This window comes from Camellia sinensis, chromosome 1 (genome assembly GCF_055761805.1).
Source record: "Camellia sinensis isolate YWXY chromosome 1, ASM5576180v1, whole genome shotgun sequence".
Lineage (NCBI taxonomy): Eukaryota > Viridiplantae > Streptophyta > Magnoliopsida > Ericales > Theaceae > Camellia > Camellia sinensis.
The window spans coordinates 204,766,490-204,780,022 of NC_138961.1; the positions used below are offsets into that span (position 1 = coordinate 204,766,490).

The 13,533-nt window shown below is 48.0% G+C and overlaps 1 protein-coding gene across 1 annotated transcript; it reads right to left on the reverse strand.

Annotated features, from left to right (window-relative positions):
* Positions 1–11,577: 11,577 nt before the first annotated feature.
* Positions 11,578–12,860, reverse strand: LOC145822329 (protein FAR-RED IMPAIRED RESPONSE 1-like). Its single transcript, XM_082919065.1, has 2 exons — positions 12,754–12,860; positions 11,578–12,328 (listed from the first exon to the last, which is right to left on the reverse strand). Exons 1-2 carry the CDS (start codon positions 12,858–12,860, stop codon positions 11,578–11,580), a joined length of 858 nt encoding a protein of 285 aa, XP_082775191.1.
* Positions 12,861–13,533: the final 673 nt, after the last annotated feature.

Here is a 13,533-nt window from a genome sequence, read left to right on the forward strand (position 1 = left end):
GACCGGGCTCCTTAGATAGAGTAGACAACCGAGGTGGTTTGGCACTCTTAATGACCGAGCTAAAATCCAGCTCCTTTTGCGCGACCGCGCCCAAACCTAACACTTACCATCCTTTTCCTGCAGAGTCCAAGGGGACCACTGTCATTCCTGAGGCTCTCAGGACCGAGAAGCATCCAATAACCAGTGCCAAACCTCTCAGCCGGGATACACTAGGCCGGCCACCAATGGGGAAATTCCGCTTCCTAGTGGATACTCCGGCCGCACTAGCTGCTTTCAGAGAGGACTACGGCATCCCGGCCGATGTTCATCTCAAACTGGCAGAAGAAGAGACCACACCCTGGGGCAGACTTGATCAATGCCCCTTCACCGTGCTCTCAATTGTCGAAGGGGGTCTCCGTTTCCCGCTCAATCCTCTTATAACCGAGTTCCTTCGTCGCACCAGGCTGGCACCCACACAAGTGTCAACCAATACCTATAGAATAATCAACGGCGTTCACGAACTGAACAATCGGCTAGGCACCCACTTAGGTCTAGCAGAGATATTAAGGCAATACACAATGGGCCACACCGGTGACGGCCTAGCATATTACTTGAAGATTAGACCGGGTAAGGAAAAAGTTGTGACTGGCACCCCGGATAAAGATCTTCACGACGATGATTTTTTCTGGGTGTCGGGCAATTACGAAACAGCCGAGGTGCCGGGCTGGTTCATAAACAAGGACTTCGGTTCTTCCTGTAAGTCATTCAAACTTGCTCGGTTTAGCTTAACGTTTTACCTTGTAACTAACCAGTTTTCTTGTTTCCTTTGCAGCAATCCAAGCCTTGCAAGCCAACTATCGATTTCCCAACGTCGAAGCAATTCGGGCCGTGCTTCGGTATCCCCGCCGAGATTGCAACGAATTACTTGGCTACACACCGACATACAAGTATTCTGCTCCGCGCCGGAGTAAAGTAACTGACTTCCTCCGAGCTGCTTCGCCACCTCCAGATCCTACCCTTCTAGACGTTCCTCTCATCCGCCTGACCGAGGAACAAGAGATGGCCAAACGCAGCAGAATCAAGAATCTTGTCACCGCCACATCCGCCGAGCTGCCGAGCGTTGTAACCCGGTCGCCAGCTGCTGGTCAATCCAGCAGCGCTGTGGTCGCCCTTGCCTCCCAATCTGCCAGGCAATCCAGCCGAGAACCCTCTGCACGCCGCGCCAGGAAAAGAGCTCGGGCAGACCCGTCCGCCGAGCTTGTCACCGAGCTTACCACCGAGCATCCAATAGACGGCCCCGCCCCAGTGCCGGCCTGGCGCCCACATTTGAAGCACCGGGGCCAAGATATCCCGGCGACGGCTTCGATCAAGGGTGACAAAGAGCATCTGCTCGCCTTTGATCTGTCAAAAGCTCTGCTACTACCGAGCGACGTGGTCGGCAGCGACCACGTCCCCGACACTCGGTTGGTCAAGTCGTCAGTGAAGTCTATGGCCAGGGTAAGTTGATGTTCCTTTTCAAAATTTCACAAGTGTTTGCTCGGTTCCCTTTCTGCTCGGTCCCTTTTCTGATCAACTTTGCTTCTTTGTGCAGGCCATTCAAAAACAACACTTGGTTTTGGAGCGCATCCACCGGCTTAGGCAAAAAGCCAACGACACAGCCAGCCAGGTTGAAAGCCTTCAAGCCGAGCTCGGCCGAGCTAAGTCTTCGCTTGAAATGGCCAACTCCGACAATAACAGACTGCTCGGCCAGCTTGATGCGGCCGAGAAAAAACGAGATGAGCTCCAAGCCGAGGTGGATACTCTGAAGAAGTCGAAGAAGAAAGCTTGCCGGGCTGCAAACACCGCTGGCTTCAACGAGGCCGAGGAGAGCTACAAGAAGCAGGTCTTTGCAACGCAAGACATCTACTTCAAAGCAGGCTGGAAGTCTGCCTGCGAACACCTCGGCCAAGGCTCCGGCACCGACGTATTTGCCAACCCTCCTCCAGCTTCGCTACCGGTCTACCTTGTGCCTTACGCGAACGACGTATTCAGCGCTCTGCAAGCGGAGGCTGAGGAGGGACTTGAAGATGGAGAGGATGACACTGATTCAGAGGCAGAGGAGGCCGAGGTGCCAGAGCAGCCCGGCAGTGCTGAGCCCGGTGCCCAAGAAGTCAGTCCTACCATCAACCTTGATGCCGGCGAGGACGAGTTCACCAATCTCTCCCCCCTAGTTTAGTTTTCTTTTTCCTTGTTTTTGTATTTTTGCTTCCAACTCTTTTGATGTAACCGGGCTCTGTCCCCTCCTTTTGTAATGAATTTCTTATCAATGAAAAATTCAAATTTTTGCAAGTGTTTGCACGGTTGTAATCAGTTCTGTCTTCAGCAAAACATCTCGGTATAACTCATCGTTTGAACACTTTGTCGACCGGAATACATAACACGGTCGAAGCACTTCAGCAGAACAAGACAAATTCATGAACCGAAATAGCCACCTCGGCTGTAACAAAGTCGAACAAATCAACACTTCCAACCGGAGTACATCATCTCGGTTGGGAATCCTATGTTGGACAAGACCCCAACTCTTCCAACCGGAGTACATCATCTCGGTTGGGAATCCTAAGTTGGACAAGACCCCAACTCTTCCAACCGGAGTACATCATCTCGGTTGGGAATCCTAAGTTGGACAAAACACCAACTCGTCCAACCGGAGTACACCATCTCGGTTGGGAATCCGAAGTTGGACAAAACAACAACTCTTCCAACCGGAGTACTTCATCTCGGTTGGGAATCCGAAGTTGGACAAAACACCAACTCTTCCAACCGGAGTACATCATCTCGGTTGGGAATCCGAAGTTGGACAAAACACCAACTCTTCCAACTGGAGTACTTCATCTCGGTTGGGAATCCGAAGTTGGACAAAACACCAACTCTTCCAACCGGAGTACATCATCTCGGTTCTTAACATTAAATGAAAGTCCAAGTACTAAAGCAATATTACTTCTATAAATTGACAAAAAGGATTACATTCTGCTTTGCAAGCCAAAAAATTTCTTTACACAAGAAAAGAAAGCAAAAGCTTAAAAATAATACAGTTTCAAGTTGGCCGCATTCCATGGCCGGGGTATTGCTCTGCCCTCTAGATCCTCCAAATGGTAAGCCCCCTTGCCCGCCAGACCGGTGATCTTGTAGGGTCCTTCCCAATTTGCCCCTAGTTTGCCTTCTCCTGGCACCAGGGTGTTGCCCATAATCTTCCTCAAAACCCAATCACCAACTTTGAACGGTCTGGGATGCACCGTCTTGTTATACTTCTTTGAGAGCTCTTGTTGGTAGGCGGCCACGTGGATGAGGGCCTTCTCCCGACGCTCTTTCACTAGGTCCAGTTCCAAGGCAATTGCCTCGGCGTTCAGCTCGGGCTCAAAACTCTCGCTTCTAAGGGTGGGCATTCCAACTTCCAAAGGTATGACCGCCTCCATGCCGTAAGCCAAAGCAAATGGAGTTTCCCCGGTAGAACGTCGCGGGGTTGTACGGTATGTCCAAAGGACGCTAGGTAATTCCTCAGCACATTTGCCCTTGGCCTTTTCCAGCCGTTTCTTCAACCCATCTAGTATAGTCTTGTTCGATGCTTTGGCTTGACCATTGGATTGCGGGTAAGCCGGGGTGGAGTTGTAGAATTCTATCTTCAAATCTTCACAAAATCCTCTGAATAGGCGACCGTCAAACTGGGTGCCGTTGTCAGAGATCAAAATCTTGGGGACGCCAAACCGCGTGACCACGTTCTGCCAGACAAACCGCTTCACGTCTTTCTCTTTAATGGTTGCCAAGGGCTCAGCTTCAACCCACTTTGTGAAGTAATCTGTGGCCGCGATGAAGAATTTCCGGTTGCCCGGTGCTGTTGGCAGTGGTCCCACTATATCTAGCCGCCACATGGCGAAGGGCCAAGGACTTGTGAGGGGAAGAAGTTCCCTGGCAGGCTGGTGGATCTGATGGGCGAATTTCTGGCATTTTTCGCACTTGCGGACATACTTTTGTGCGTCGGCCTGCATGCATGGCCACTAGTATCCCTGCGAAATAGCTCAGTAGGCCAAGGACCTGCCCCCTATGTAGCTGCCACAAATGCCTTCGTGAATTTCAAACAAGAAGGCCTCCACACTATTCGGGTGCACGCACTTGAGATAAGGACCGATGAAGGACTTCTTATACAACGCGCCAGATGGAGAGAGCCAAAACCGCTCTGACTTCACCCGGATTTTGTGTGCTTCTTTCTTGTCTGTTGGAAGAGTCCGGTCTCTGAGGAACAAGATCAAGGGGTCCGTCCAGGAAGGACCTAACTCGGCGCAGAGTACATCCGTCTGCCCGGCGTTTTCAATGCTCGGTCGCGGAAGAAAGTCAATCAACAGGGGGTTTGGAGACGTACTATCTACCATGGAAGCGAGGCCGGCTAGTTCATCAGCTCGGCTGTTTTCTTCCCGGCCAATCCGTTGGACTCTGATTGCCTCAAACTGCTTGATGTGTTCCCTGACCAGAGCTTGGTACTTCGCCATCCTGTCGTCCTTCGCTTCGTAAATCCCAGAAACTTGGTTAACCACAAGCTGGGAATCACTGTATATCAGGAGCTCGGCAGCCTTCATTTGAATTGCGCTCTTGAGCCCGGCAAGAAGTGCCTCGTACTCAGCCTCGTTGTTAGATGCCGGGAAGCCAAGCGTGATAGAATGTTCAATGGTTAGGCCATCCGGGGAGATAAGAACGATACCTAGGCCGGCACCATGGCGGTTGGATGCTCCATCAACAAAAAGCTTCCACATGTCCCCCACAAAAAGCTTCCAGCAGTCAGATGGGTCCTGAGAGTTGCGAAGGGCAATGGGATCACAACTGCTCGGCTGTGCGGTGTCAAGTTCGGTGTTGACCAGTTCAAATTCAGTGCCCCTCGGTGATTCGACACCGGACTCAGCAAGTTGTTCTGTAATGCTCAAGTCCGTAGGCGAATCATCAGGTTGCGGTGTGAAGCCGGCCGCAGGTTCTGAGCTGTGTGGAACCATTCCTGCCCCCCTTGATGATTCGACACCGGACTCAGCAAGTTGGTTCGGAATGCCCAAGTCCGTAGGCGAATCATCAAGTTCTGAGCGGTGTGGTTCAATTTCTTCCCCCCTTGGTGATGCGGTACCGGACAGAGTGGATTGGTTGGTGATACACAGCTCCGTCATCGCATCACCGGGTGGTATGACCGTGCAAACTGAGGGAACTTTGATGGTGCGCGCTAACTCCGCGGCGTTACCTAATTCAACTGGTTGTTCCTCGGTTGGCATTGCGTGCATCTCATCATCTGCCTCGGCAATGTCGACCGGGCATACCGGATGAGTGCCAGGTGAGAACTCGGCGACAAAATCTGCCAAGGTTTGGGCCTTGATGGCGGTGCGCGGCTGGAACTTCACATCAAACTGTCCCAACTCGACCGCCCACTTTAGAATTCGGCCTGAAAAGTCCGTGCGTTCAAACAAAGCCTTGAGGGGAAACTCGGTCAATACGATGATGGTATGGGCGTGAAAATAGTGCGCCAATTTTCTTGAAGCCATCATCAAGGCCAGGGCAAGCTTCTCCAACGGCAAGTACCTTGATTCTGCCGGTAACAAAGTTTTGCTGACATAAAAAATTGGGAGGTCCTTGATTCCTTCAGCCCGGACTAACACCGCACTTACTGCGTGCTGGGAGACGGAAAGGTAAAGGTAGAGTTCCTCACCCGGCTCTGGTGTAACCAACAGCGGCGGAGAAGACAAATAATCCTTGTGCTCGGCCAAAGCTCGGTCACACTCGTCATCCCATGAGAACTTTGACTTTAATGCTTGAAAGAAAGGGCGGCAGCGATCTGATGACCGGCTTATAAATCGATTAAGCGCGGCGGCCATCCCGGCCAGATGCTGCACGTCCTTAGCCGAGCTGGGCTGCTTCAACTCTTGCACGGCTCTGATCTGAGTAGGGTCTGCTTCGATGCCTCGGTTCGTGACTAAGAATCCCAAAAATTTTTCGGATCCCACGCCAAAGGCACACTTTGAGGCGTTCAAGCGCAGCTTGTGCTTCTTCAGAATGGCAAACATCTCGGCTAAGTCGGACAAATGGTTTGCCTCATGTCGGCTCTTTACCACCATATCATCGATGTAAGCCTCCATTGTCCGGCCGAGCAAAGGAGCAAACATTTTGGTCACCATCCTCTGAAAGGTTGCCCCGGCGTTTTTCAAACCAAAGGGCATAACTCGATAGCAGAAGAGTCCCCTTGGAGTTGTGAAAGAGGTGATTTCTCGGTCAGGCCCATGCATGGCGATCTGGTGATAGCCGCGGTACGCATCCAAGAAACTGAGCCTGTTGTGTCCAGCCGTCAAGTCCACTTGCTGGTCAATGCGCGTCAAAGGGAAGCTGTCTTTGGGACAAGCTCGGTTGACTGTCTTGTAGTCGACACAAACTCGCCACTTCCCATTCTTCTTAGGCACCACTACTGTGTTGGAAATCCACCGAGGATAGTGCACTTCCTAAATTGCTCGTGCGTCAAGCAGGTTCTTTACCTCCTCAGCAACTACCTCGGCGTGATGCAACGCCGATCTCCTTGTTCGCTGGATGACTGGCTTTGCTCCAGGGAAGACATTGAGGTGATGGCAGATAAAATTCGGGTCGAGGCCAGGCATGTCGTAAGGCGACCATGCAAAGACTTCGATATTCGCCATCAAAAACTCAATCATCTCGGTCCTCTCTATGGCCGTGAGACTTGAGCCCAGCAAGAAGAACTTGTCCGGCTGCTTGGTATCAATCCGCACTTCAACCAATTCCTCGACAGCCTTATCTTCGGCCTTGGTACCCACATCATCCAAGACACCCTGGTCCTCCGGTCCCTCAATCATTTGAACGAATCTCTTGGCAGCCCGGCTGCCGTTGACCGCCATGAAGCACTATTTGGACATGACCTGATCGCTCCAAATCTCCTCGATTGCCCCCATAGCCGAGGGGAATCTCATTACTTGGTGAAAAGTTGATGCCACGGCTTGCATGGCGTGTAGCCATCCCCTTCCAAGGATAAGGTTGTACGTCGAAGGCACTTGCAGTACCCAAAACTTAACTTGCTTGACCACGGATCCCGCTTTGACCGGCAGGATTATCTTTCCCAAAGGCCACTCCGGTTGCGAGTTGAATCCAACCAATGGCAAAGTAGCCAGAGCCAAGTCTGTCTCACGGAGTTTGAGCTGTTTGTACGCATCATAGTACATGATCTCGACCGAGCTTCCCTGATCGATCAAGATCCGTCTAACATCAAATTCTTTGACGCGTAGTGTTACTACAAGAACATCGTTGTGCGGCGTCTGGATACGCTCTAAATCCCTTGAGGTGAAACTAATCACGTCTTTCTCTTCTGTCTTCCTCCTTTTGATGGCAGGCTGTACCGACAAAACTTCCCTCATATGCTCTGCTTTCTTGATCATGCCCCGGAGTTCACAAACACGCTCCGGTTCCACGATGCCGTGGATGACATTAATAACTCCTTGTGGTGGTGCATCTCGGTCATCTTGGCCCCTGGGATCGACCGGAGCTTGATTCGGTTTCACGCCGCCATCAATGTAAAGGTCCAGATGCCCGGCCGCAACCAGTTCCTCCAAGTGTTGTCGCAAAGGCAAACAATCCTCAGTCCGGTGGCCTCTCTCCCGGTGGAACGTACAACGATACCACGGATTGTAGCCTTTTTGTCCATCGCCCAACTTAGCAGGAAACCGGACATACTCCTCGTCTCGGATTTCACTAAGTATGCGATAGATTGGAATCTTGAAGACTGTGGTTATGCCAGTCCTCACCTTCATTCTTCTGTTTGCGTCCTCAACGTCATCTCGGGGGTAGTCATCCCGGTCATTCCGACATCCTCTACCCCGATTTTTACGATTTGAACCCCGGTCTGGTTCCTTTGCTCGGTCACTTGAGCGGCTGGACTCTTGCCCAACTGCGTGCACTTTGCCTGCTGTCTTCTTGTCTGTTACGACCGGACTGGCTTTCACGGTAGAAGCCGACGCGTCATCCTCCACACGGATGTGCTCATTGATGCGCTGCATGAGCTGGCCCATGGAGGTCGGCTGGTGCATGGTAAGCGAGTCCCGCAGTCTATGTCCGACCGGGAGACCGCGCTTATACTGCGTGATTGCAAGGTTGACCGGGCAGTCTAAGATCTCGTTGAAGGTTTCCCAATACCTTGAATTGTACGCCTTCAGTGTGTCGCACGGTTCCATCTTGACACTTAGCAAGTGATCGACTTCCTTTGGTGTTTTTGTGTTGGTTTTGAAGCGCGTAACAAACGCCTCGGCCAACTGATGCCACCTTTGTATGCTCCCTTCCGGCAACCTCTCGAACCACTTTAAGCCCAGCTCGCCCAAACTTGACGGGAAGATTAGGCACATAAGTTCGTCATTCCGCCTATGTCCGGCCATAACCTGTCGGAAGTGACTCACATGCATGTAAGGGTCGGTTTTTCCGTCATAGAGTGTGAACTTAGGTTGGTGGAAGCCTGCCGGAAGTGGTGTTGTCTCAATTTCCAGGGAAAAAGGAGTGGCACTCAGCCTGGCCAAGTCCATATCTTCGAAGAGTGGAACTACTATGCGGGGTGGAGGCATTCCGACCTCCTCACTGGCGTGAACCCCATAGGATAACCACTGGAAAGTAGGTATCCTCTGAGCTTCGCGGCGGCGGGCCCGTTCCTTTAAGACCGCCCGTAAATCCTCTGACTGAGCGGAGTATGAGTACCTCGACGTCGTCGCCGGACGTGAGGGTTTGTAGGTGCTGTCTTGCGCGCTAGACTTTTCTGCATGCACGTCAGAATCACCAACCTGGTAACTTCTGGTGATGGAAATGGACTGAGTGCGTCGCTGACTCTGATCGCCTGACCGGCGGGATGGGGTGCGCTCACTGTGGTCTCCCACTCCAGCTACACCTTTCCCTTTGACATGCCGCTTAAGATCCTCCATCTCCGCCGCCATCCGCCTGATGACAGCGTCTTGGTCCTTCAACTTATTTTCCAGACGTCTGGCGTGTGAATCTCTCCTCCGCCGGTGACCGTCTGGACTCCGTGAATGACCATGACTCCTTCCGCGCTTATCCCGCGCGTCACCTGACTGTCCTCCGGCGGGCGTTCCCAAGTCTGCCATTGGATGGATGGCAAGTGGTCCCTCTCTCCTTCGGGTATACTCCGGGGTGGCTCCGTCTATGGCGGACAACGGAAACTCATCGTTGTTCGCCATGGACGGCGATCAGATGAACCTGGAAGACAAGGTTTTGTCTGTCAGTTTCCCACAGACGGCGCCAATTGTACGGGGAGCAAATATTCCGGCAAGCCCGTATTCCTTTCTTCCGAGCTCCGTCGATGTCCGATCACCTGCGAGCAAGTAATGGTGAGCTACCCGGCGGTGTGTGGCCGGAAAAACCCTCCGACGGTCAAGTTAGCACACACCTTAGGATGGATAGATAGGAGGAAGAGAGTGTTTGAGTGTAAGAAGTCCTTACAGAGATGTTCGTGTGTTGCGTATGGGGGGCGCAGACATGCTTATATACCTTCTGAGCCCCATATCCACTCCCAGCCATCTTCTGACACGTGGCTCTGCTATCCCATCTGTCAGCATAAACCATGCCATTCATCACCTAACCTCAACTGCCTGTCATCACAGCTGGAGCTCGGCAGCCGAGCTGCCCTACCCGTTGTTGTGCCATGCCGTGCTCCATACCCTAGCACTTCACTGGCCAAGACTGAGGAGGACCGGGCTAGGCGGCATCTCGGCAAAGCCTAGCCCGAGGTCCCTCCACTGGCCAAGACTGAGGAGGACCGGGCTAGGCGGCATCTCGGCAAAGCCTAGCCCGAGGTGCCTCCTGGGGTCGGCCTTTCTGCCGGTCAGACAACTTCCTCGGATGTCCGCGCCTTCCCGGGCGCTGGTCACTTGGCCTATCTGGTTTCGGCCATCCTCGGACCGAGCATCCTGGTCCGACCGAGCACTGCCTTGCCGAGCAGTTTCTGTCCGATCCGGGGTGGCACACAGCCCGAACTCTGCCCGGCCCAAGTTCTGGCAGCCCTTCTCTGGGCGAATAGTCGATCATCTCGGCCCAATGCACTGCTGGGCTTTCAACCTGCTCGGTCGATATCTCGGCCCAACTCTAGATCATAAATCACCCTCTCAGTAGTAGTAAGCAAGTGCCTCTAATTATATACAATGTTTCACAATGATTTTCAGTCCAATTTTCATAATGATTTTCAGTCTAATTATATACAATGTGTCCCATTCATAATGATTTTCAGTCCATTTCAGTCCAATTTTCAGTCCATTTTGGGAATTGCTTGTATGTGCTTATATGTGCTTATATGTGAATTTCCATTTTGGGATTTGCTTATATGTGTTTGATGTAATAATTATTTGCTGAAGAATTTACTTCATAACAAGTTCTTCTAGTCTTGTGAATTTTGAAATGACTGTTGTAAAAAAATGAAAGCAGATAGAACTCCCTTTCTCAACTAGTAGAACTCTCTTTCTCAACTAATGTTCTTCCAGTAATTTGAAATGATTTATGGAAACAAGTGATAAGTAGTAGAACTCCTATATAGGAAACTACTGCCTCCTATGACAATGAAAACCCATCTCTTCTTCTAGTTTCCAATGCACCCAAATCAAATAGACAGTTAAATGCAACCCATAGTGTGCCTTCAAATCCAAGTTCTCAAAATGACCGAACTGTGATTTATAAACCAGCTTTATGACAGTGATTTATATCTGTGATTTACGCAGGTTACCTGTTCATAAGCTGAATTTGGATTACAAAATACATTAGTAATAAGTGGTTTAGATAATTGGGATTTATAGATCCCAATAAGCTGAATAAATCATGTTCAGAACTAGTTCAGCTTATTCAGAATTTATTACTAATGTATTTTTAGAATAAATCATAAGCTGTTTTAGTAAGCTGAACTTATTACTAATGTATGGGATTCATAAGCTGAACTTATTACTAAAAGCCTGTTCATAATTTGGAATAAATCCCAATAAGCTGAACTTGAATTTGGAATAAGCCTGTTCATAATTTATGAAACCTGTTCATAATGTATGAAACCTGTATCTATGAAACATAATCTTGGAAACCTGTCTATCCAAGATTATGACAGGATAGACATAATTTCATAAACCTGTCTATCCCAATCTTGGAAACTTGTTCATAATTTCATAAACCTGTTCAAAATTTCATTAACCTGTTTCATAATCTATGAAACCTGTATCTATGAAACATAACACGATGGATCCAAGATTATGAAACATAATCTTGGTTTTCATAATCTTGGATAGACAGGTTTATGAAATTATGAACAGGTTTGAAGACTAATGTTTATGAAACAGCTGTCATAACCACACAGCTTTATGTTTATGAAACAGGTTTATGAAACATAATTTAGTCTTCAAACTTGTCCAGATTTTTTATGAACACCCTGTCCCTTGTCTAGATTTTTTATGAAACAGGTTTGACAGGTCCAAATTTTACTTGAAACCTGTCCATATTTTTTTATGAAACCGGTTTTACAGGTCTAAATGGCATGTCATATTTGTTCGTCAAATACGTTGTGTCAAATCAAACGACATCTCCAAATGCTTCATAAGTTGCCCGACTCCTAGCATCAGCCCAAAACAAGTTTCTAATGCGAAACTCCTCATCAACATCAATCACATAAAAGAATCTCTCACTATGTGCTTGCATCCTCATAAAATAACTTCGAAGTGATTCGGCATCACCTTCCCCAAGCCTCAACCTTCTAGCTCTCTCATTGTAATTTCTTGCATCTCGCTCGTCAAATGTCAATGACTCGTATCCCCCCGCTTCAACAACCATTGAATGAAAGTTCCTAGACACCCCAATCCCTACTTCATCATTAATTTCTAATCTTCTCTTCACATGAGTAAGAATTTTCTTATTCATTGCAAAATGACGTGAGTTAGTGGGAATCAAATCATGATTATGCTCAAGGTTAATTGTGGTTAGTTTATATCTCCCATCCTTTTGTACACTACTTCGTACCCTTGCTGTGCAACCAATCTTTGTGGACAAACATGGCTTCAGAGGGTTGACTTTTGATTTCTTTTTTCTCTGCCCCGCTCGAGAACATCCAATTGCAAAGTTTAGCAATTGCCCATCATCTCCAAAATGTTGTGCTCTATGAGCTATAGAAAATCCAACATGCTTAGCATATTTGCCATAAAATGTGTACACCTCTTCCCTTGAGCTAAAACACATACTCTTTTTAGGTTCTTCAACATCTTCGCCCTCATGTATTAAAAGATTCTCACCAACATTTGAATCAACCTCCATTCTTCCACTTTGTGTACTGAAATAACAATTAAACAAATACAGCTATTAGAACAATTAACTTGCAGCACAGAGAAAACAAAGTGCATATTTGAAGGATTCCACTCTCCTAGGAATTTCACTCTCTGATCATGTCAAAGCTGATTCCAGCTCTTGTTCATTGAGAATCAAGGTACTTGTCATGCTCTAACTACATTTATTTCATTTATTTTTTCATATAAACACTGAAAGTGTTTTCAGTAATGATTCCAGCTAAAGCATTAGTGATAACATATGGGTAAATTGCTTTTAGTACTTCGAATTCTGTTTTGGTTTTCATATTTATTTTATTTTATTTTTAAATTAGAAACAAAAACTTATTTGATTTATTGATTTTGTTTCCATAAAAGTGGAATTGATTATAAAAAAAAAATGTTTTCTTTTATTTCCAAAACAAATTTTCACTCTCTAGTCACCACCATTAGGCGATTGCTCTGGCCACTCCCACTTCCAGTCACCACATTTGACCACCCTCTACTAGCAATCAGTACCTCCAGCAATTCACTGAGCATTTTTTTAGTTTTTTTTTTCTTCAAAATATTTGTGTACACTCAAGTGTTTTTTTTCTTATTTTATTTTTTTTAAATAAAATTTATTTTCTATTTTATGCAAACCAAAAAAAAAAAAAAAAAAAAAAAAAAAAACGCAATGTTATCAAACTACCTCAACCAAAGAAACCTTGCAATTCAAGCAGTGGCTACAACTCCAGCAATCGATGTATCCACCCCAGAGGCCAAAAAAACCCAACACTTGTTTTTCCCTGTTTGTTTCAACTGAAAGTAGTTCCTGAAAATTGTGAACAGCAACAATTAATTATCTCCATTCAGTTTACTACCTATAGGGGCACAGAACTATGAATTTTCCTTTAATGAGAAAATGGGTGAAAACTTTGTTTGATGAGAGGTACGAAGATTGAGAGGAACCTTAAACCCATTTTCTGAGGAGGAACCTTAAACCCATTTCCTAAGAGGAACCGTAAATTTATAGTTCTGTGCCCCTGTAGGTTCCTCTCAATCTTTATTTGATGAGAGGAACCTTAAACCCATTCAGTTTGAAACTCAATTTGATGAGAGGTACGAAGATTGAGGATAGATGAGAGCGAGCTATGGAGATATTACCAGATTGATGAGAGCGACGAAGATTGCAGAAATTCTAGCGAGCTATGGCCGTCGTCGGTGGAGGAGG